This window comes from Archocentrus centrarchus, chromosome 10 (assembly GCF_007364275.1).
Source record: "Archocentrus centrarchus isolate MPI-CPG fArcCen1 chromosome 10, fArcCen1, whole genome shotgun sequence".
Lineage (NCBI taxonomy): Eukaryota > Metazoa > Chordata > Actinopteri > Cichliformes > Cichlidae > Archocentrus > Archocentrus centrarchus.
This window is the reverse complement of record NC_044355.1, coordinates 12,956,357-12,979,323: the sequence shown is the minus strand read 5'-3', so window position 1 is coordinate 12,979,323 and position 22,967 is coordinate 12,956,357. Positions and strand designations below refer to the sequence as shown.

At 40.2% G+C, this 22,967-nt stretch overlaps 3 protein-coding genes across 5 annotated transcripts in view; 2 read left to right on the top strand and 1 right to left on the bottom strand.

Annotated features, from left to right (window-relative positions):
- The window catches only part of zbtb3 (zinc finger and BTB domain containing 3), a 7,681-nt gene extending 4,680 nt beyond the window's left edge, over positions 1–3,001 (top strand). For both annotated transcript variants that reach the window (XM_030738830.1, XM_030738831.1), the window contains one exon: positions 1–3,001. This exon is cut by the window's left edge and continues 47 nt beyond it. In XM_030738830.1, coding sequence (XP_030594690.1) covers positions 1–1,019 — 1,019 coding nt within the window. In that variant the 3' untranslated portion in view covers positions 1,020–3,001.
- On the bottom strand, positions 2,998–9,150 carry rnaseh2c (ribonuclease H2, subunit C). The gene is made up of 5 exons (XM_030738833.1): positions 9,061–9,150; positions 5,161–5,314; positions 4,332–4,444; positions 3,742–3,861; positions 2,998–3,219 (listed from the first exon to the last, which is right to left on the bottom strand). Exons 2-5 carry the CDS (start codon positions 5,312–5,314, stop codon positions 3,196–3,198), a joined length of 411 nt encoding a protein of 136 aa, XP_030594693.1. The 5' UTR covers positions 9,061–9,150; the 3' UTR covers positions 2,998–3,195.
- Positions 9,151–13,681: 4,531 nt separating this feature from the next.
- LOC115786475 (seipin-like) lies at positions 13,682–19,604 on the top strand. 2 transcript variants are annotated; one of them, XM_030738625.1, is made up of 11 exons: positions 13,682–13,764; positions 15,415–15,670; positions 15,761–15,839; positions 15,936–16,079; positions 16,190–16,225; positions 16,576–16,710; positions 16,868–16,965; positions 18,045–18,168; positions 18,271–18,331; positions 18,424–18,570; positions 19,349–19,604. In XM_030738625.1, the coding sequence occupies exons 2-10, from the start codon at positions 15,420–15,422 to the stop codon at positions 18,537–18,539; spliced, it is 1,044 nt and encodes a 347-aa protein (XP_030594485.1). In that variant the 5' UTR covers positions 13,682–13,764; positions 15,415–15,419; the 3' UTR covers positions 18,540–18,570; positions 19,349–19,604. The 2 variants fall into 2 exon arrangements, with proteins under 2 accessions (XP_030594485.1, XP_030594484.1); XM_030738624.1 differs by having other exon boundaries at positions 18,424–19,604.
- Positions 19,605–22,967: the final 3,363 nt, after the last annotated feature.

The following is a 22,967-nucleotide window of genomic DNA, read 5'->3' as shown; positions in this document are numbered from 1 at the left end:
TCCCAGTGAGCCAGGCTGCTGGTCAGTCACTGGTTGCTCTTCACCAGTCAGAATCCAGCGCACATCCAGATGAACTCCGACTCCCCCGCAATGACTCTGCCGGGGAACCCTCAGAGACTGACCATAGAGGTACATTAGGCAGAGGACAGCAGATGGTCATGTTGATCCAAGCATCAGCTCTAACCTCACGTTTACAATTAAACACACCAAACACGATGTCCATGCGTGCGCCTCCACAAATCCGAATTCAGAGCGCCGTATCACTCCAACGCCAGAGCTCAGACTCTCTCGCTGCTCCTCCTCAGAGTCAAACACTTAAAGGACCTGAAGGGGGCACTGGAGGGTCATCCAACGCTAAAAATCACTCTTCAATGCGGAGAGAGAGGCGAGGCAATGATAGAGAGAATGTGAAAGTCAAAGTGGAGGCCATTGTTATATCAGACGAAGAGCTGGAGGAGGAGAAAGAAGAAAGCCGAGAGAGAGAACCCGTGATGGAAGTGGACGATGACTTTGAAGATGACATCCAAGAAGAGGATCTGAACAGCCCTCAGTTTCTCTCTTCTCACCCACAGGGCCTCTTACAGTTGACCTCCCAATCAAATGACTACCCCTTCCCTCTCTCTCCTTCCTCCTCCTCCTCTGGGGCTGGACCTTCCTCCCAGGATGCTTCCTCCTTCACTGCATCCCTCATTCCTCCGCCCACATCTCAGCAGCAGTCAGACCCTGCTGCATACTTTCAGGAGCTTCAGGACTCTGTGGGGAACTTTGTAGAGGATGTCCCAACTTGTGGGGTCTGTGGAAAGACTTTCTCGTGCACCTACACCCTGAGACGCCACGCCATTGTACACACACGCGAACGGCCATATGAGTGTCGCTACTGCTACCGGAGCTACACACAATCAGGCGATCTGTACCGACACATTCGCAAAGCGCATGACCACACGCTGCCAGCCAAACGCAGCAAGGCAGACACAGAGCCCTCTCTGCCACCACAACCACCACCTCCACCTCTTAGCTAACACACACACACACACACACACTTTTCACTTCCACGCTAAACTTTAAGGTTATATCCTGTTTCTCCCTTTAAATTCAACTTTAGTAGAACCGCGACATATAGTTGTATGTTTACTGTTTGGTATCTGGACCAACCACCTTTCTGCTCTTCATCCTCTGCATAGCTGCCCTCACTTCCTCCTAACTAATCTCTGCTCTTCCTGATTCTCTATCTTTCATCTAAATTAATTAATTTGCATACATGTTTTAATTTGTATCAAATTTGCTATATCGAAAACATTTTTCAATTTATTGTTTAACCACACTGATGATGTTCAAGTCTCAAGTCTCTTTGTTTATTTTTTGTTTTTCAAATACACACGCTACTCAAATCAGTTCTTACCTCAACAGTTGCCTACCATACTTGATTCTGGTTACTTTCAAAATATTAATAGGATTAAAATTTGAATCAGATGGCTAAAAATTCTCTAACGCACCTTTTTATAATAACCACACAATTACCTCTGTATGTGTTACCCATTAACTCAATAAGTCAAGCTCAGCTTATCCACTTACCTGCCTTTAATATCTCTCAATTTAAAAACACTCTGCAGATATCCTGACTTTCTTTTCTGGACATTTGATCCCGATCTTACCCATATACATTGATATTTCCTTCATTCATGAATCTAATCTGTTTAATGTTGATCGTTGTCTGCTGGAGCCCTGAAACTGATTTGATACCTGTACTGTTGTGCTACTCTTTGTAATATCAAGTGACATTTTACACCCAAGTTTGTAATTTTTAAATATCTTCATCATTGTTCATACAAATGTATAGTTGTGAAAATAATCAGAAGGGATGAAAGAGAAGATGTAGAAACATATTAGTCAAGTGACATGCTGCACCATGTTTGCTTTATTAACTCAAAACAAAAAAAATGGTTATTGTATTTTTCTGTTAAATTTGTATGACTGCTCTTTCAGTGCAACTCTGTGCCAGAAATGTTTGATTTTTGTACATTTTATACCATGTAATGTGAGTTTGGACTTCCACCAGTTTTGAAGTCACTTTGTCAGTAGCAGCCATGCTTCGTTGTCTTTTCATTTCCTTCCTCCGTTTATCTCCAGTGCAGTAAGTGTCAAATGAGGACGATAAAGCATCTGATCCAGAACTAAAGTTGCAGCTGAAAATAATGGAAGGTGTTATGTTGAGATTGCAACTTATTTCCAGTGGCCTGTACAGGATTGGATTTTATGTCGTAGCTTACTGTAAGTTAAGCTGATGTTCTCAGCGCTGTGCACGTCTGGTCCTAACTTGTGCTTGTTGGCTCCACATATTTTAGACTTTGTTCAATTAAAAGTTGTTAGGTGCACGAATCTCCTAACAGTCCCAGCCTACATTTCTTAGTTAGGTAACAGAATATGTTTGGCTTTGCTTTATTCTCATATCGCCTTTACTTCTGTAGTTTGACAGAACAGTACAGACAGTCTCGAGTGCTTGAACAGGAGGCAACTGGACTTCTTTAGGTTTGTGAAGATATCTCGCCTTTCATCCAAGAGGCTTCTTCAGTTCTAAAACAGCTGGACAGTCCCAGGTGTTTAACCCCTGGTGGGGGTTGTCTCCTTGGAGGTCATCCTGAGGGTCACTGACCCACTTGTGATTAATAATTTTCAAGCACTTGAGACTACCATGACCTGAATGACTGAAAACCTACACAAACCACAGTACAGACACTTTTAACACGTGTGGTTTTCTACCTTCTGAGTTTAAACTTTAAATTAATGTTTGACACTCTTTCATTCTGCACTACCTTAAGTGGATTTCTATGAAAGCTGCTGTTTGTTTGTATTACCATACTATAGTTACAGTTAAACCATATTAGAGGGGTTCATAGTAGCCAGTCTACAGAATCTAAATGTGCCCTTGTGAGTAAACAGTGTTGAGTAGAACATGTCACATGAACATGGTCATTTTTCAGTGAATAAAACATTGGACACTTTGGTCAGTGGCTTTTATTTTTCTTTGTTTGGTTACAAAAGAACATCATTGAAATATATACAAAAATTAATTATGCAACTTATTGCTCTGCAACAGCAACACTTAACTGAAAACATTTCTTAAACGTTTCCACCAGTTATCATCAATAACCAGCTAATTCAATTTGTAACATGCTGACAAGACATCAGTCAGCCTCTTCAGTCTTCTACTGGCCCGTGGATCTGTGAAGAGACAAAATGTCAGCACAACCCCACAAATATATGGAAATATATCTGTTGGTGTCTTTGTATTTTCAGTGAAAAATACTGTTTCTCCACCAAGGAGAAGGAGCCTTGTCTCAGGTTAGTTTTCAGTGCGGTGGAGTTTGAGATTACAAGAAAAACTACCAGGGCAATTTTCATTAAACCTGGTGAAGATGTGAAGAATGGCCAAAGACAGAAATTGTGATACTGATCCAGGAAATAATTTTAACAACTAATTCAGACCAGCAGCTTCAAGCAACAGCTGACATGACCTACTTAATTTCTTTCAGGGCACGACTAAAGGTGACTGAATCGTGTTTAAACCTACTTCAAAATACAGCCAACATAATGAAGGATTTCTCAAGCTTCTTTGGGTCATATTTCACCAAAAGATATGTAATATTTATGTAAAAATGAAAAAGTATTAATTACTAGGAAAGACAGATTGGTTTTGTTTTTTCTTGGATTACTCCAGGAAAAAAAAAAAAAAAAACAACTCACTGCCTCAGCCAGCTCAGGCCACTCCATCGCCATCACAATAGTATCATCTGAAGTGGGAGGTGTTTCCAGGTTCCAGTAGGTCATTTTGTCAAATACAGAGGATACCCTCACTGTCCTGTCCTGAAACACACACACAAACAAAGAAAAAAAAAATTTCGGGTCATGTAGACAAACTGTAGTAACAAAATCCTCAACAGCCATCTGCATATGGGGTGGCTGTAGCTCAGTAGGTAGAGCAGGTCACCTACTGATCAGAAGGTCAGCGGTTCGATTCCTGGCTACTCCAGGCTACATGCCAATGTATCCTTGGGCAAGATACTTAACCCCAAGTTGCTCTCCGACCGTCCCGTCGGAGTATGAATGTGTGTGAATGATAGTTAATTAAAAAGTACTTAGCTTAGTAAATATGGAAGTGCTTGTATGAATGGGAGTGCATGGGTGAATGTAAACATGTTGTGTAAGCGCTTTGAGTGCTCTGACTGAGTAGAAAAGTGCTATATAAGAGCTAGTCCATTTACCATATCTGATTTTATGCAACAGTCAGTGCTTTGGCTTATGTTTGACTCTCCCACAGCTCCAGTGGCGTTTACCTCTTGGTCAGAGCCGGGTTTGTTGATCTCTTTCAGCACCAGACCGGTGTAGCCCTGTGGACAGCTGATCTCCTGCCCCTTCAACCCTCGTCCCCTGAACGACACTGACTTCTCTGTGATGTGAAAGGGAAAAAAATGGATTAAGGATTCATGTTGTGCGCTGTGTAATGCACTGTTTTCTTATCTGACTAAAGCATCTATTTTCCAATCTGTCCAAAATGCTGCTTTAAGGCTTTTAACTTGCTCTCATAAGTTACATATTACTCCACCTTTAAAGCTTTTGCAGTGGCTTCCTGTCAGGTATAGAGCTCAGTTTAAAATCTTGATTCCCTTATTGGGCGAGGCCCCCACTTACATTGTGGAACTACTCCGCCTTTTTTTGCCGAGCCAAGTTCCCAGGTCCTCAGATAGTGGTCTTCTTGTGATTCCATGTATCCGTCTATAAACTAAGGGGGATTCTGCCTTCCAAACCTTAGCGCCGAAACTATGGAGCAGCTTACCACTCTCTCTTCACAACCTTGACTCTGTGACATCCTGACAGTTAACAATGTTCAACTTTGTAAATCTTTTTTATGTGATTTCTTTAGTTTCTAAACCACAGCTTATTAAATCTGTCATTATGATGATCATTCTGATCTGGGCTTATTATGAACTAAAATCTGGTCCACTTTTACCTTCAACACAAATGAATCCTAACAGAAACAGCAGTTATTAGAAAAAGACCATTGGCAGCTGTTTATTTACGCATTTAGTGATCTTGTATGTCTACATTTTCACTTCCGACCATTTTAAACCCAGATTAGCGGATATCAAATTATACTGTGCATACCTTTTTTGCAATCTTTGATGGTAGCAGTGAAGTATTGGTCGACCTGTGCTGGCCCGTTGTGTTCAATCTCGCAGGGCATGAGGTGGACTGGGGCTCGCGGTGCCTGCTCCACCAATGATGCACGAAGATGAATAACACTGGAGTTACAGGACATCTGGCAGCCAGGAAACAGAAGAAAAGAGAACAAATTACACTTTTAGCTTCTGTTTTAAACAGCAGCTCTTTTATCACACACAGCTTGTAGGTTTTCCAGACTAAAAGAAAAAAAATTAAACAAGAAGTGGCACAGGGCACAGCAAAGCCTGGTCCCGACGGACTTTTTAGATGATTTGCATGTTGTCCATCTCAGGTGGGCGATAATAGGGGAATTGAGTAATCAGATTGATAGAGTCAAAAGTTGTGTCATATATTTGCATATCCGGATCATATCCTGATCAAACGCTACATGTCCATGGGCAATAGTGATATGCTTCTTACTGCAAAAAATGAGAATGACCTGTCTTTTTTTTCAGCCCAGATATGGCCAAAGATATCCATTAAATTGAGTTTCCCATGTTAAATTCAAGTAGCCTGCAAATCCAGAATCTGGCTCGGATGAAGATGGTGTTCAGGCTAGGACTAGTTCTTGGCCCTCCATAACCGTGCACAGAATATCAGCTGAATCCGATATGGAGTTTAGGACTAGTTTGAGTTTGCCTTTACATTTCACCTTAAAAACTGTTTAAACTGCTCTGTTTGGTATGATTTTTTTTTCAGCACAACCTCAAAAATTTAGCAATCAACATTATATACAACTATTTATTTTAAAATGCAGGAAATGCCTTTTTTTTGTGCAACTATTTACAAAATAATCAGGTGTCACGATAAGATGCCGCACAAATTATTTGTGCCAGTTAAAAAAAAAAGTTCCTGGCCACCGCAAGACAGAGGGGCGCATCACAGGCCTGACACTTCCAGGTGTGTCACTCCTGTTGTACACCTGGAGACAGCATTTACATTCGAGTCTGCCTTTGGTGGCTTTTTGGCTGCATCTGCTTTGTCCATGACTACCCAACACACCAACTGTACACTCCAAACATCAAAACTCGCTATCAATATTGTTGTCTTTCACCCCCATTACTCACACCTGTTGCTCAGCAACCAAATGCCACACGCTGCCATATAAGTTTTTGATTGGCTGATGTGCATTTTTCCACCAACAGGAAAGGGGATGTGCACAGTAATGAAGAGCTCAACTAGCACTAGGCTTAATTCATGTCCAGGAAACCGAGCCACAAAGTTCAACCTTTAACCTGCATGTTTTTCTCCAATTAGAATAATTTTTCAACTGCAGGTGTCACTATAGGTTCACAATAATAGCTCTTTGAGTTCTTATATCTGCAGACTAGTCTAGTCAAAAACAAAACAAACAATGAATCAGTTGCAGTTTATTCAGACCTCGGGATGATTTTAATGTTATTCTACCAGCAGCCTACCTGTCTGACAACCTTTCAACCAGACCTGTCTGTCAGCTCTCCTGTCATTTTAGTTATCTCACAGCACAGGACGAAACCTTTTGGTGGACAGCTTTGAGTCTGCCTGAGAGTGAAAGCATCCAAAAAGTACTGTGTATTTAATAATAACCTTTTGTCTGGCTTTTGATAAGAACAGTTTACACACTTGTTCATAAACAGAATCCCACATAGGCAAAGTGAGCCCATGTACAGTCTCCAAAGAATGTAAAGTAGAACATTTTTCACTGTGGTTTCATTCAGATTTAGAAACTTTGTGTTTGACTTCTTGAGATGTTTATAGTGTTACAGGATGAAACAGTTAAGGCAGCCACTGTAATAGCAGTAACAGTAATAGTTGTAAAGTTGCCTTGTGTTAATGTGTGACCAAATATACACTATATTGCCAAAGGTATTCACTCATCCATCCAAATCATTGAATTCAGGTGTTTCAATCACTTTCGTGGCCACAGGTGTATAAAACCAAGCACCTAGACATGTAGACTGTTTCTACAAACATTTGTGAAAGAATGGGTTGCAGTTTTTCATCAAAAAGGACTGATAACACAACAGCAGCAGTGAGGATGACGCTGTCAAAGTTTAATGTGGAGCTGGCGTCTGCCTGCACACACACACGGTAAAGAGCAAAGAGACGGAGCTGTTACCACAACGGTGCGCTCAGGTGGAGTGAAAGAAAACATTTTTCTAGTGTCCAAAACAGCAGCACTTGTTCCTGTAATCACCTGTGCAACTAAAACTCTGCACCACTGACCTGGAGCTGTTGGGTTGGAAACTGAATTATTACTAACATTAATTATTAACCCGTACACCGTCAGAACATTTGTTTTCTGCAGCAGGAAACGTTACATCAAAGCACAGGACAAACCCCAGTTCTGAGAACGCTGATATGCTCGCTTTTCTTCATGCTCCTTTAAAGGCTTACAGGCACAAACACTGACATTCACACATAAACATGCAGACACACACGTACACACAAAAACACATTTGCATGAACACACACCAAGTTTACCTCATCCAGGAGATACAATAGAATCAGGAATCTTTTGTTGCTTCCTACTAATGTAAGAAAGCATTCCAAGAGGATGGAGTAAAGGCTATTTTATTTTATGCCTTAGTTTAGGTTGTATGTATACCTTATTGTATTTGACATTACTGAACTTGTGATCATTTATTTTTGCATTAAGAAAATGTTTCCTTTGAAAATATGATTTTAATATGGCATGTAAATACATCGAATGAGTTTAGGTTTTGATGGCAGTTGTATGCAGTTAATTTAAAAACACTCAATTTCTAAAATGGAAACCAAGGAGCAGTTCATTTTAGAAGACCCCTTTCTTTCTTTATTATTGCTCATCAATAAGACACAAGTATTTCTTATCTGAATACTCGATTAATCGATGGTATAATTGATTAATAAGATAACTGATAGCTGCAGCCCTACTCTCAGGACCTCAGTGAATTCCAGTATGGCACCATGATAGGATGCCACCTGTGCAACAAGTCCAGTCGTGAAATTTCCTTGATATAAATATTCCACAGACAAATGTTAGTAGTATTATAACAAAGTGGAAGCAACTGGGAGTGACAGCAACTCAATCACGAAGTGGAAGGCCATGTAAAATCAGCGTGGGGTCAGCGGATGCTGAGGCCAATAGTGTGCCAAATTTCTGCAGAATCTATCGCTACAGACCTCCAAAATTTACATGGCCTCCAGATTAGCTAAAGAACAGTCCGCAGAGAGCTTCATGGAATGGGTTTCCATGGCCGAGTAGCTGCATCCAAGCCTTACATCACCAAGCTCAATGCAAAGCATCGGATGCAGTGGTGTAAAGCACGCCGCCACTGGACTCTATAGTAGTGGTAACGAATCACGCTTCTCCATCTGTAAATCCGATGGATGAGTCTGGATTTGGTGGTTGCCAGGAGAACGGTACTTGCCTGACTGCATTGTCCCAAGTGTCAAGTTTGGTGGAGGGGGGATTATGGTGTGGGGTTGTTTTTCAGGACCTGGGCTCGGCCCTTTAGTTCCAATGAAAAGAACTCTTAATGCTTCAGCACACCAAGAGACTGCGAACCAGGCCCTCTCATCCAATATCAGGGTCTGACCTCACAAATGCGATTCTGGAAGAATGGCCAAAAATTCCCATAAACATTCCCATAAACACCCAAACCTTGTGGAAAGCCTTCCCAGAAGAGTTGAAGCTGTTCATGGTTTAGTTTGTGATGCTCTGACAACTCAGTGCTCTTCAGTGCAGATTTCCCATTCAAAAGAGGCCGAATTCTACTGTTAATATTTTGTTATATTACCGTGTGTTTCCATTCCTATTAAACACCATACATGCTATAAGAGCCTTACATTTATTTCAGAATCATAACTCTCCACCCTTACCTTTATGCAGTTTTCCTAACGTGAAACGTACAACGGGACGTTTTCCGGTAAACACCAAACACAGCTTGTGATTGGGCGACATCATCTTCTTCTACGCTTGAAGATATTTTTGGCGGTTTTTTTCTGCTCTGCCACAGAATGTTTCCCCCTCCTGGTGAAGCCTCTGTTCACCCTCTGTTTTTATGCCCCTAAACTGTGACTCACTGCCTCTTGATTTCAGATGTCGCATATGTTTTTAGGATGTTAAAGACCTTTTTTTTTTTTTTGCAGTCGGGCTTCTTCTTTGAAATTACACAAGAGGCCAAATCTATAACCTCAGTTTTAAAGTTTTAATTAAAAATAAATAAATAAATTTTGCCCCTGATATTCATTGAATATCCATCCATCCATCCATCCATCCATCCATTTTCCTCTGCTTATCCTTTTCAGGGTCATGGTGGAGCTGGAGCGTATCCCAGCTATCATAGAGTGAGACGCAGGGTACACCCTGGATGGATCGCCAGCCTGTTGCATGGCTAACACAGAGAGACAGGCAACTATTCACACACACATTCAATTTAAGCAATTTAGAATCACCAGTTAACCTAACCCCACTAACTGCATGTCTCTGGAGTGTGGGAGGAAGCCAGAGAACCCAGACAAAACCCACTCAAACATGGGGAGAACTCCACCCCAGGCCCAACCAGATGGTGGACTCAAACCCAGGACCTTCTTGCTGTGAGGCCACTGTGCTGCAAGTAGAAATAATAGAAAGTACCTGTTAGTATTACCATATTTATTGAATATGATTCTAATTATCTTAGGTTATTATCATTTATATTCATACCTTTTTAACACAAACAAAGGAATAATTACACTTTTAAGTAGTACATAAGTAATTTTAAATAGTGCATAACAGCACAAAAACAAACAAAATCCCCCATCTTACACTGCAATTATGCTGCACTTATAGGAGTGAGGGGTGTATTTTGTAGTGGCTGTTGTGTAGAAAGCACAAAAAAGTACAAATAAAAGTATAGCTAATAAGAACAGTTTATTGGTAATTCTGTTGTCTTCAATTTCAGGTTTATAAATAAAAAAATAATTCTATTGGCGTTTTTCTTCATTCATGTTTGTTGATTTGCTTGTTTGTAGTTTTCTTAGAGTCCTTTTGAAAGTTCTGGCTGATGGTTGAACAGTGTTTGTGAAAGAAGAAAAACTCAAGTTAGACTTGACTCCAAAATTATAGGATCACATGGGTCTATGCCCTGCAACATTTGCTCAGATGTTTGTATTTATTTTTTCTTGTAAGCAGGAGAGGGAGAACAGTTTAATATTTTTTATATGTAATATAAGAGGAATAGTGGAACATCCAATGATACATACCAATATAATGAAGCAAAAAAAGAAGAAAGGACGCGCACATCCATATGGAAATGAAGGCTGGGTGCTGGGCCAAAAAATATATAATCAAGAAAAAGAAAAAATGGTCCCTGTGGTTTGGCATATGTGGGTAAAACAACTAGACCATTAAAAATGAGAATATCAGGACACCGGTCATGTATACGCAATCACGATACTAAAAGCTCTGTTTCTGTTCATTTCACACAAGCTGGACATAATGTATCTACTCTCACCTATTGTGGGATTGAAGTAGTTAAACCCCCACTGTCATGGTGGTGACATCAATTCCTCTCTATTAAAAAGAGAGGCTTTTTGGATCTTTACCCTGAACACATTAGCTCCTCGTGGCCTCAACGAGGAATTTGATTTGAGACCTTTTTTATAAACTTTATTTATTTGCTCTCCATTTTTGCCATTCCTATATTTGTCTATTTCCCATCTATATATTTTTTTGACCGTGTTAGTTTGTACTTTTTTGATTGTATATATTTTAATCTTTTTATATTTAAAAAATCTTTTCAAAATTGCAGGACATTTAACACTTTTTCATATTTTCAGTATTTTCTATATATACTTGTGTGTGTATATTTTAATATGCACGATAGCTGGATTGTTTAAATACTTATTGTGTATTTGATATATTTATTTTATATTTGTAATATAACTGCATATTTATATATTTTCTTTCCCATTGATGCTTGATTGTATACACGTTTGTCTTTTGCCTTCCCCTTTTCTGATTGGTAGGCAGCATCCATCACATGACGTATTATTGTGTATGTATACAATTAGTCCTGCATTGTGTTTGTTAAGTCTGAAGAAGAGCAATCTGTGGCCCAAAACGTCACTCGCTGTCAAGGTTTGTTTAGAATAAACATTATTCAGGAGCTTTGCCGGTGTGCGGAACCTTTTCACTTTTTCTTGCATACCAATATAATGCACAATAAAAATGTGAAAAGGCAGGTTAGGCCCCTACATAACACAGCCTGCTCCCCTAAAACTACAGCGTATTTACAGTGTAAATATTTGGGGGGGTTTTTGTGCTGTTATGCACTATTTAAAATTACTTATTACTACTTAATACAGTATTGTTATACACTACTCAAAATTGCTTACAGTATATTTATTCTTGCCTGTAAGAACTTGAATTGGTACCCCCTTATTCTGGTGTAGCTATTTCTAAAGATTTGTAGGTAAATGAAATACTAAAATTTTAATTTAAAAAAAAGTGCTTTTTTTGTTTTTTTTTTATTAACTTTTATTTATGTCTTCAGAGGTGTTTTGTTTTACTGTTGATGTTCTACATTTTATCAGTCTTGTAAAACTGCATGTTTGAATAAAAGATGCTAGTGTATGAATAAAATTGAACTTGTTTTTGCATTTGCTTTTGTGTTTTTATGGTAAACAATAAATTAAAACCCAAACAAAAAATACTAAAACAGTAATTTAGAAGTCCAAAAAATCTTGGACCCAGGACGGTGACACAAACCTGCAGCAGGGCTGGAACCTATCGAGGAATTTACGGGCCATAAAACATTTGTATCTGCATTTCCTCCTGTCCAGCTGTGTGTATCCTTTGCCTGTTTCTATTTTTTTGAATAAAATTTGGGCTCTTTCCTGCTGTACATGTCATGGTGATGGACCCAAATGCAGACTCAATATAAAAGTTAACAATCATTGTTTAAAGAGTAAAAAAAATCAGAATTGTGCCAGCTGAAGAATTCCAGTTTATGAACAGGCAATTACCGACAGGTGAGTTAATTACTCACAGGTGTGCAGACTGCAGGGCGGGAGACGAGGTAGCCCCGCCCCTGGAAAATAAGGTGTGGTTACCTCAATCACTCGCACACACAGACAGAGAGAGAGGAATGGGAGAGCCAGCACAGGAGGACTGGAGGATGATTTTTGAGATAGCATTAAGTAATGAGGGAGCTTGGTTCTTGGCAGTTTGTGACTGTGTGCAGTGTAGAGTTACAGGGGTGACCTAAAGGCCAAATTATTAGGGTGCATGTCACATGGGACATCTGTTAGTTCAATTCTGGGCAAACTGGACTTTTTACTGCTTCTTGTTCCACTGTGCAGTACAAATAAAGACATTAAAAGACAGTAAAATAGATCTCCATATTTCATTCAGTGTTTTTCTTTCGTTTCCAGCAATACTCTGAAAAGATCTAGATGTATGCAAGTGAAATGAAATCCATGTAATTGAAGTAGGGTGCAAACACACAAATGCTTTATAAATGTAATACAATAACTCGTGTCAGAACAAGTATCAGAGAAGCAAGCATGAAAATGTCCACAGCAAACCATAGAGACACAAACAGGACGGCACAACACAGAGTTAAAATGGACTAAAAGACAAAGAAGTGTAATGAGACACAGGAGGGGAACAAGATGTGGAATAAAACTCATATAAAGCATGAGAGTGGAACAGGACAGAAAAGAGGTTCACAGAAACATAAATACTAATACTTAACAGGATGTCAGAGACAAGAGAACCCAGAGGGACCGAGGCGTTAAGGCAAAAACAAGACAGAAGGAGGTACAAACTGGGACACTACTACTACTACTAATAGTACTATTTAACGAGACATGAAGCAGAACACCAGATATCACAAAACTGAAACTCATCACTAGAATACCCATAAAGTAAAAACCAGGAATCTGAAAATTCAACAAACACAAACATCAACTTAAACCAAGACTCAAATATATGAACTAATAATCAAAAACATGAAAAACATCAAACCCTAAGGACCATTTCCAGGGACCATGACATAAAACAGATTCAATAAACAATAAAAGATCAGCTGTCATGTTTTATAGTAAGAGTGAATAATTAGCACATTACTGGACATAAAACTAATAGTACAGAAAATTGGAGCTCTGCAGCTCATTTTGGAGAAAGAGAAATGAAAACGGGTGAGAGTCAGCATTTGTAACACTACGAATTCAAACAGGAATTCAATGTGGATAAATATGTGAGTTTGTAAGCTTTATTTCAAGCAGGATCGCTAAATATCCTCACCTCTCATAGCACACTTTCTAGTGTCTCAGACATTCTGAGCATTTTAATGAAGTATTTCACAGTGTTACTGCAGTCCTGCTGAGAACTCTGTTACAGCTGGCAGCAGCATCTTTCTTAGTGTGGGACGGACTAAATATTGTCCAATGGCAGCCTGAGAGACACTAAGGAGAAGCTACTTGGGGGAGTTTTGCTCATATTGCATCACATCTGTGTCAAGCCTGGACCGACAAACTTCAGGGGAAAAAGAAGAAGAAGTTTCCCAGCAGCTCATAGTCGGCCAACAGTAACAAGAGGTGAGTTTTTATAGTGGGACACATAACTGTTGAAGGCATGTTGCATGGCATGTCAGACTGTTTTCTTAAAGGTTTTAACAGTACTCCAGAGGAAGGGTTTTTTTGTTTGTTAAGCCACTTAACACTGACCTGCGATTCATTCAAGTATAAAAAAAAAACGCATCTCACTTAAGGGATAAATAACTGTTGTGCCTGCACATAACCAAAAAATTAGCAAAGAACAAATTTCAAGGTGATTCCCAAAGAGTTATTAGCTGAAAACCTGCCATACCTCAGCATGTTTAGGAATATATCCTTAAAAAATGTGAGGAAACTGAGCAAGTGGAGGACAAAAGAAGAAGTGGCAGGCCTAAAAAAAACTATCTGCAGCAGATACATAGTATCTGAAAGTCATGCAATTAGATTAGATTAAACTTTATTAATCCCTTTAGGAAGATTCCATTAGGGAAATTAAAGGTACTTAATTACTAGACTTAAATGTGCTTAAGAAATAGGGGGAAAAAATCCAGCAAAGACCTGACACAGGACCTGAGAGATGCATGTGGCCCATCAGCTGATCCATCTATTGTTCACTGAAATGGTCTCAGTGGAAAGGTGGCTGTCAAGAAGTCATTCTTAAGGAAGGGAAACAGGAAGAAAAGAATGAAGTATGCCAAATTACACAAGAACTGGACTGAAAATCAGTGGCAATGTGTATTATGGAGTGATGAATCCAGATTTCAAAATTTTGGTTCAACTGTCATCAATATGTACGGAGGAGGTCAGGAGAGAGGTACAATCGTGAGTGTCTGCAGCCATCTGTAAAACACAGTGTCATGGTTTGGGGCTGCATTTCAGAAAAGTACAGTCAGATTTTTGATCCACCATGCAATACCATCTGGAGAGGATCCAATAGGCAACAGCTTCATTTTTAGCATGACTTTGATACCAAGCACACACTGCCAATGCAGCCTTCCCAAAGCCCAGGCCTCAACATTATTGAAGCAGTGTGGAATCATCTTGACAGAGAACAGAACAAAAGTACAAGCTCTGTTTTTGTTTTGTTTTTTTTGCATTATTTACTGTATTTCCATGTATATTTGCAGATTTGTTAGTCAATTGCTGCACCTAGTTCTCATTTTCACAGCAAAATCTAAAGAAAGGGGGACTGGCTCAAGATTTTTGCACACTACTGCTTTAGAATTAAAGCAAAAAACTAAACTTGATTTTACAAATATTTCTGTCTGCTGAAAAATAATCATAAATGCCATTTTTTCACCCATATTCACCCACAGATTTGAGTTCTTTTCTTTGCCTCTAGACACATACAATACAGTCAGACTGGCAGCTGACTGTTGACGGAGTTTGGAGTCATCTGATATGAAAGGCCTCTCCGTGTGACTGTGATTGGACTCAGTGGTTTTGCAGATCTCAATACCATGAATGTGAAGGCTTGTGCCTAAAACTCATGGCATCATCAGCCACACTGAGTTTCTGGGACTGAATTAAATGTTCATTATGCCTGTATTTCAGGAGAATGTGGAGCAGATGACTTCCCAGATAACACTCACACAAATGTGGATCTTGACCTGCTTTCAGCTGAGTCAGTATGTTCACGCATTCACTTTTATCAACATGCTCCATTACCTTGACTGTTTGTTGGGCTTTTAGATTTAATGGATCAACGAAGCGACTTGCGTTCGGAAGATGATGCAGAACCATCAATCCTCATTGGTCGGGCGCTGGTGAAGTTCCAGTACGCTGTACTTGTGGCGATGACACGGGCTCGTCAGAGATTCGTGCAAGTCTTCATCGTGTTCTCTTTTGTCTTTCTGCTCCTGTGGCTTGCTGCATTTCTATACGGAACGTTCTACTACTCTTACATGCCCAAGGCGACTTTTTCTGCACCTGTACACTACTACTACAGGTGTGTAGGTCAAGTCCCATCCAGCTGCAACAGGAAAACTGCAGTTTCTGTGGTTCCTTCTTTCTCAGTTATTTATGTTTTGATCTCCAGGACAGACTGTGAATCTCCAGCTTCGTTTATGTGCTCTCATCCTCTGGCAAACATCTCTCTGATGAGAAACAAAAAACATGTATGTGCATCAATTTACGGTTCCCTGTAGACATTTATTCATATATTAAAATATGGTTCAAGAATGTTCATGTGTTGTTTTTAAATGTATATTCAGGCGCTGACATTTGGCCAGCCCTATCGGATGTCTTTGCAGCTGGAGATGCCCGATTCCCCAGCCAATCAGGAGCTGGGGATGTTTATGATCAAAACAACCTGTTTCTCTCAGGATGGAGAGCAAGTGGCCTCCTCTGCTCGCTCTGTAAGCTGCACTCATGTTCATTCAGCTTCAGCGTGTCTACATGCAATCAAGTAGTGTACCCTTTAAAGCTGCTCCAGTGATTCACTGCTGCATTGCTGTGTGTTTCTCAGGGAAGACAACAGCTATCTGCCTCCAGCTCTCGCTTTGTGAGTACAGTGCTGATGCATGCTAACCCTTTTAATCACACAACCTGCTCAGAGCCAGATTGGAGCTGCTTATGGTTGTGCAGATCTTCCACTGCAACAGGTCATCATGACAGTTTAGAAATAAAAGATAAATATCCATGTGAAATGGAGCATGTGATTTAGTACAATTACTCAAAGACTGAAGCATGCATGACAATAAAAGAGGGCTGAATTATTATACTTTACTTTTAATAATTTATACATCTCCATACATACTACTAGACTATGTGCCTAATTCACAAAAAAGCCTGGTTGAACTTCAGTTAATCCACAACCACGTCAGAGTTACTGTGTTGTTCTCGTGTGGTCAGAGCATACTGCGATACCGTTCAGACCTGCTGAGGACGCTGGGAACGCTGCTGTTCCTCCCAGCCTTTTTGACAGGAGCAGCTGAGCAGAAACAAGTGCTGGAGGTGGAGCTCTTCTCAGACTTCACAGACAACCCGGTAAGTTGTGCTAACATATTACATAAAAAAGGGAGTAGGGAGAGATAAGTAAGGCAGGGATATGGGGAGAACACGTTAATATGGAAACAGCAGGAAAATATTTAACTGAAGCCTAATTAACAAGATAACAGATACTGTATTTTCCCTCCCTGTTCAGTATTCTCCCTCGGTCACAGCTGTCATTGAGATCCTATCCAGCAAGGTGCAGATATATTCATCTCACCTCTACATTCATGCCCATTTCACTGGCATCAGGTGAGAATTACCCACACAATGCACACATTTGCTTGAAATAATTATGTTGTAACATTTAAATCTACTCCAGGCCCCTCTGCATACTCAGATTGCAAGGATTGCAGTCCTGAAAATGTCATGTGGCTAGCTTCTATATTTAGACCCATCCATATGTACCTCAAGGGTAACCAGGAGTATGTTTATAGTATGAAAGCAAAATTTTGCATGGCTCATTAAATATACTGAAGTTATTGTACAATAAACTCCAGCTGACTGATGGTGTCAGTGGGAACTTTTTCAGATTTGATTTTATATGGAACATAAAATTATCTGTTTTATCTATGTGACTAAAAATAGAGTTGGCTTTTCCCCCATGATTAACTGTCCAAATGTGGCATTTTGTGAGCTTTAACATAAAATCATGGGTCAGATACTCAACAGAGATATAACAAAAGCAAGCCAAGACATCAGTGGCTCTCGCTTCCCTCATAATCTATCCACAGTTTATGAGAAACTGCTTTAGCAGAACTCACAGTCAACTCAATAATGCTAGAATAAATGGAATGGAAATATGTTGTAGATGAGAAAGAGACACACATTCCTCAGCAGTGGCCCTAAAACACCTGAACACAATAGATAAAACCTACTTCAAGTAACAGTGATGCTCATCTTTGTTAATTGGGTACCAACCTAAATGATAAATGACCCCCAGGTCCCCAAAACTCAAGTTTGGCCAGAGACTTGCAGACTTTGAGATAAATCTGTGAGAGTTTAGGGTTGTAACGCACTTTAAAACCATCATGTATTCGAAGGTTCTCTGGCAGACAGTTTGAGCACTTTGTGCACAGTTTGTGCATTCCTGCAGATTTATCTAATGGACTAACCTACATGACATTATGGAGTGCCTTTGAAAAAAAAATGGATTAAAAGCTTCTCAAACTCAAAGTTTTTCACTCACATTAGGAATGGGCCACCAAAGTTAACTCCATACCTGTGGGCTTGCTCCGTCTGAAGGAGATGAGTCAAATCGAGACACCGTGGAGACAATAAAGAGTTTTTTAAAGTTCTTTGCTTTTTGTTTCTCTGTGTCGCCTCACCAGATACTTGCTGTACCACTTCCCTGTCATATCAGCCCTGGTGGGCGTGTGCAGTAACTTCTTCTTCCTCAGCTTCATCTTTGTCCTCAGCTACATGAGACTGCTGTTGCAAGTGGAACCACAGCAGGTGAGAGGATAGGTCCATGACTGCAGACACTTGAAATTGTGAATTATCAGATTTTTCCTTCCAGGTCATACTCACCTGTCACCTGTTCCTTGTTGCTTACAGTACAAAGCAAATAGGACGGAGGAGAACAACAAGCTAGAGGATGAAAAAGATGTTCCCGCAGGTACAAAGAATTAGACACATTACTATTTATGTTAATGTATGTTTAACCTATTTGAACCAGTCCCAGAGTGTAATATACTGATACTTTGACAGGCAATGCAGAACTGCTGGGTCCCTCCCACACAAACCCCACAGACTGGAGCCTGGAGGAGCACCATGTTAACAATGGCAATGGCACAGAGCAGCAAAACAGAGACACAAGTGGTTAGGGAGAAATAAATGAAACAGAAGCTGCCTGAGGTGATTGATAAAGGAGGTGGAGAACGTGTGGAGAACATATTGTGTTGTTAAGATAAAGGCCAAAATATGGTTAAAAATGATAATCAATTTTAGGTAAAAGCCACAAAAAAACACTGTCATTATAAGAAAAGCAGGGTCAAGTATCATTTCTTGGGAATATCTTAGACTGAAAAAAAAGAGACTTTTTTAATGTACGCCAGCTAAAATAAGGCACTTATAAATGTCTTTAAATGCAAAACAAAACAGACAAAAGTCTGGAGACAAAGTTAGAGAGGCAAGACTGAGATGGTTTGGACATGTGCAAAGGAGGGAAGGCAGATATACTGGATAAAGGAAGCTGAATATGGAGCTGCCAGGCAGGAGGAAAATAGGGCGACCAAAGAGAAGGTTCATGAATGTAGTGAAGGAGGAGATGCAGAGTGTTGGCGCAACAAAAGAAGATGCAAGGATAGGGTGGAGGCAGATGATCTGCTCAGGTGACCCCTAAAGGAAGCAGCTGAAAAAAGAAGTTACCTCTATATTTCAGTGGCAGATTAATGCAAGTCTATCATGTTATAAATGGTTACTTTACAATTAGAAACAATATTTTTCAAATATGTTAGTCATCTGAAGACTGCTTTTCTTAGTACAAGTAATACATTTGGCTGATTGAGTGCATGAAGCATTGCCTTAAAGGCTTAAAATGGCTTAAATTGTTCTAAGAAATGAAGACTATTACATGCAGAAAATCAAAATCAGTGATGCTTTCATACACTGGTGTGTGCAACTCCTTTCACAGAACAGCTTAAACGGGCTCTAACCAGAACTGAAACGATGTGGGAAACTCCAGTGTCCAACTGTAAGAGTAAGAGGAAACAAGAAAAGCTAGTCCACGCACCAGCAAAAAGTTCCTGGATAATAAATATAAATTTAATACAAAGACCTTAATAAGAGTAACATTTCCGGCTACAGCTGCCCTTCCTCAGACATAACAGCATTACCGGTGTTGTGCCAAAAAGTGATCGTCTGCCAAAAAGTGATTGCCAGAAAATGATTGCCCATATTTAAACTGTTGTAAATGACTTGCTGATCTATAATCTGTGAAAAATATGTCAAACATATCTCTCGTGAATGATATCAAGTCATTTTGAGTAACAAACAACATTTCTGTCACAAGGTAGAAGCTGCAATCAGTTTTTGGCAGAGACTTTTATATATTCTTTATTTATCAGGGTAAAAACTGCGATTGGCCTGATTTTTAAAGACATATGTGGTCAGGAGGGCAGCAGAAATCAGAACAAATATGACATTACACTCTATAAAGATATTTTCAGTGACCAAAGAGGACTGGATTTATTATACGTACGTGCAATAATGCAGAGTCATAAACATACTTGAATAACAGGTCATTTCTTCATTTTATATCTAAGCCCTTCATAAATCCTTTTGACTACACTCTATTCACCAATATGAGCATATACATTACACATAAAAGCACATAGAAACATCAAAAATCACTTTCTGGCAGACGATCACTTTTTGGCACAACACCGGTAACATGTTTATTTATCACGCCAACTGAGTAAAAGGCCAAGTACATTTAGGATGAATGAACCTCAAATTTTACAAACAGATGCTCAACTCACCCCGCAGCTTCTTTACACACAAAACAACAACATTCAGGAAACTCAATACTGCCTTTTTGAAATTTTGGACATAACAACAGGGAGTAGACAGAAAGGCAAGGAGAGAAAGCTGGGGGAACAACATGATAGCGATAGCCTGAAACAAAATAAAATCCCAGCTTCTGCATTAGCCTTGCAGAACATGGGTTGCCTGCTCAGCCTAGTTAGCAAACTGGCACCCCAATGCTAGCTTTCTAAGCAAAGTTACAAAGAAAAGCCACACAGTGCCTCCTTATATAATTATATGCACTAACACGCACTCATTAGACTTTATTGGTTACACCTTGCTAGTTCCGGGTTGGACTCCCTTTTGCCTTCAGAGCTGCCTTAATTCTTTGTGGCACAGATTCAACAAGGCGCTGGAAACATTCCTCAGAAGTTCTAGTCCATGTTGGCGTGATAGCATCACACAGTTGCTGCAGATTTGTCGACTGCTCATCTATGATGCATATCTCCTGTTCCACCACAATCCAAAGGTGCTCTACAGGTGACTGGTGAGTGTGGAGAACATTTGAGTACAGTGAAGTCACTGCCATGTTATGTCATGTCATACACCAGCAGCAGCCTGAAACATTGACAAAAGGCAGGATAGATCCATGCATTCATGTTGTTAACAACTGACGCTACCATCCAAATGGGGCAACAGAAGTCAAGAAATCAAAACTCTTCAGGCAAGGCAACATTTTTCTGGTCTTCTATTGCCAACTTTGGTGAGCCTGTGCAAATTGTAGCCTCAGTTTCCTGTTCTTAGCTGACAGGACTGACAGGCAGTGTGGTCTTCTGCTGCTGTAGCCCATCTGCTTCATGGTTCAACATGTTGTGTGTTCAGGGATGCTCTTCTGCAAACCTTTGTTGGCGTGAGTGGTCATTTGAGTTACTGTTGCCTTCCTATCAGCTCAAAGTGATCTGGCCATTGTCCTCTGACCTCTGGCATCAACAAGGCATTTTCACCCAGAGAACTGCTGCTCACTGGATATTTTCTCTTATTCAGGCCATTCTCCGTAAACCCCAGAGATGGCTGTGCAGGAATATCCCAGTAGATCAGCAGTTTCTGAAATACTCAGACCAGCCAGTTTGGGACCATCAACTATGCCACATTCAGAGTTACATAAATCATCTTTCTGCCCCGTTCTGATGCTCAGTTTCAACTTCAGCAGATCATCTTGACCGTGTCTACATGCATAAATATATTGAGTTGTTGCCACCATGTGAATCTTGCCTGTTCAATAGCAGTTGAATGGGCATTCCTAACAAAGTACAAAAATGCAAAAAATGCAATTATATAATAATTATGTATATCAAAAATATGCTAAACAATAACTGTCTCGAGTTCCTCTTTTTCTTAAGCTATGTAGGGCTGTGGAGCTGTTTCTTTGTCAGGTTTTAACTCTCGTGCATGTTGCAAAATAAAAAGCAATAGAGCAAACTGTGAATCTTTTTCTTATTACACAAAAACATTTTCACATTTTTCACATTTCAAGTCCAAATGTAAAGAATACAAAAGTGCACTCTAATGCTGTTTCTCTATTGCAATAAAACACTGTAGAACACATTTATTATTGGAGGGAAGACACCATATTCCTGGATGTCATCTCGCCTGTGGCACTGTTGGCCAAATTCCAGCAGCTGTCCCTGAGTGAAGCTCTGGAAACTTAACGTCACTGCATGCAAAATTTGGCACCAGCAGAGAGAATGGGAAAGGGATGTGGCTCACTGACAGACACACAGCTTTGTGCAACTGAAAGCTGACAGGTGGAGGACACAGGTTAGGTAAGTTAGACATATTTCAGCATGTAATGATATTTTTCCACTTGTGTCATTTTTTAAAATGCTGATGTTCGAGTGATTTTTAGATTTTTTAATGCACTTCCTCAAACATATTCAAAACTCTGCATCTGTTGTAAAGATTTCCTGTTGTGCAAACACATGTTGGGTCCACACCTGACACAAAGATGGACACTACAGATGGCAACAACATGGAGGGGATAAATATGGAGACAGAAAATGAGCAAACTGTGGATAATGACTGTTATTCCAGCTTATCAGATAAGACACATCAACATCTTTTAATCAGCGACAGGCCGTCCACCAGCTGCAGGCTGGTCAGACTGAGATCCAGACCCAGTCTCCAGTCAACAAAAAGCTTCCCCCCTTACAGTCAGTGTATAGGCGGACTGGGAGAGAATGAAGAGTTGGACGATCAGCACAATTCAGACATGGCTTGCCAGCCATATGAACTTCAAGGCACGGAAAGAAAAGAGGAGCTGACAGCAAGATGTGCAAGGGAAGGGGTGAAGGCAAAATGGAGGCTGAGGAGGAAGGAGAGATTAGGGGGAAGCTTTGAGTTTGACACAGACGGCTGGGAGAGAGGAAGGTGCAGTGGGAAAAGAAGGGTGGAGGAGACTGAAAAAGAAGAGCAATTTGGTGATGATGAAGAAGAAGAAGCTACAAATGCTGAGGGGAAACACTGGAGAGGTAGAAACTCCAGTTTTGAGAAAGTGAGGAAAGAAGAAGAGGAGGATGAAGATGAAAGATCTACTATTTCAGAAGTAGAAGGAGATAACAAAAACAGTGGGGAGACCCTACAAGTGAATGATAAAGAGGCAGCGGAACTGCCAGGAATGACAGGGGAATCCACAACACAACAGTGGTCCTCCCCACATCCCCTTCTCTCCAAGCTTTTGCACTCGTCCACTTCCTCCTCTTCCTCCATCAACCTCTCCTCGGCAGAGA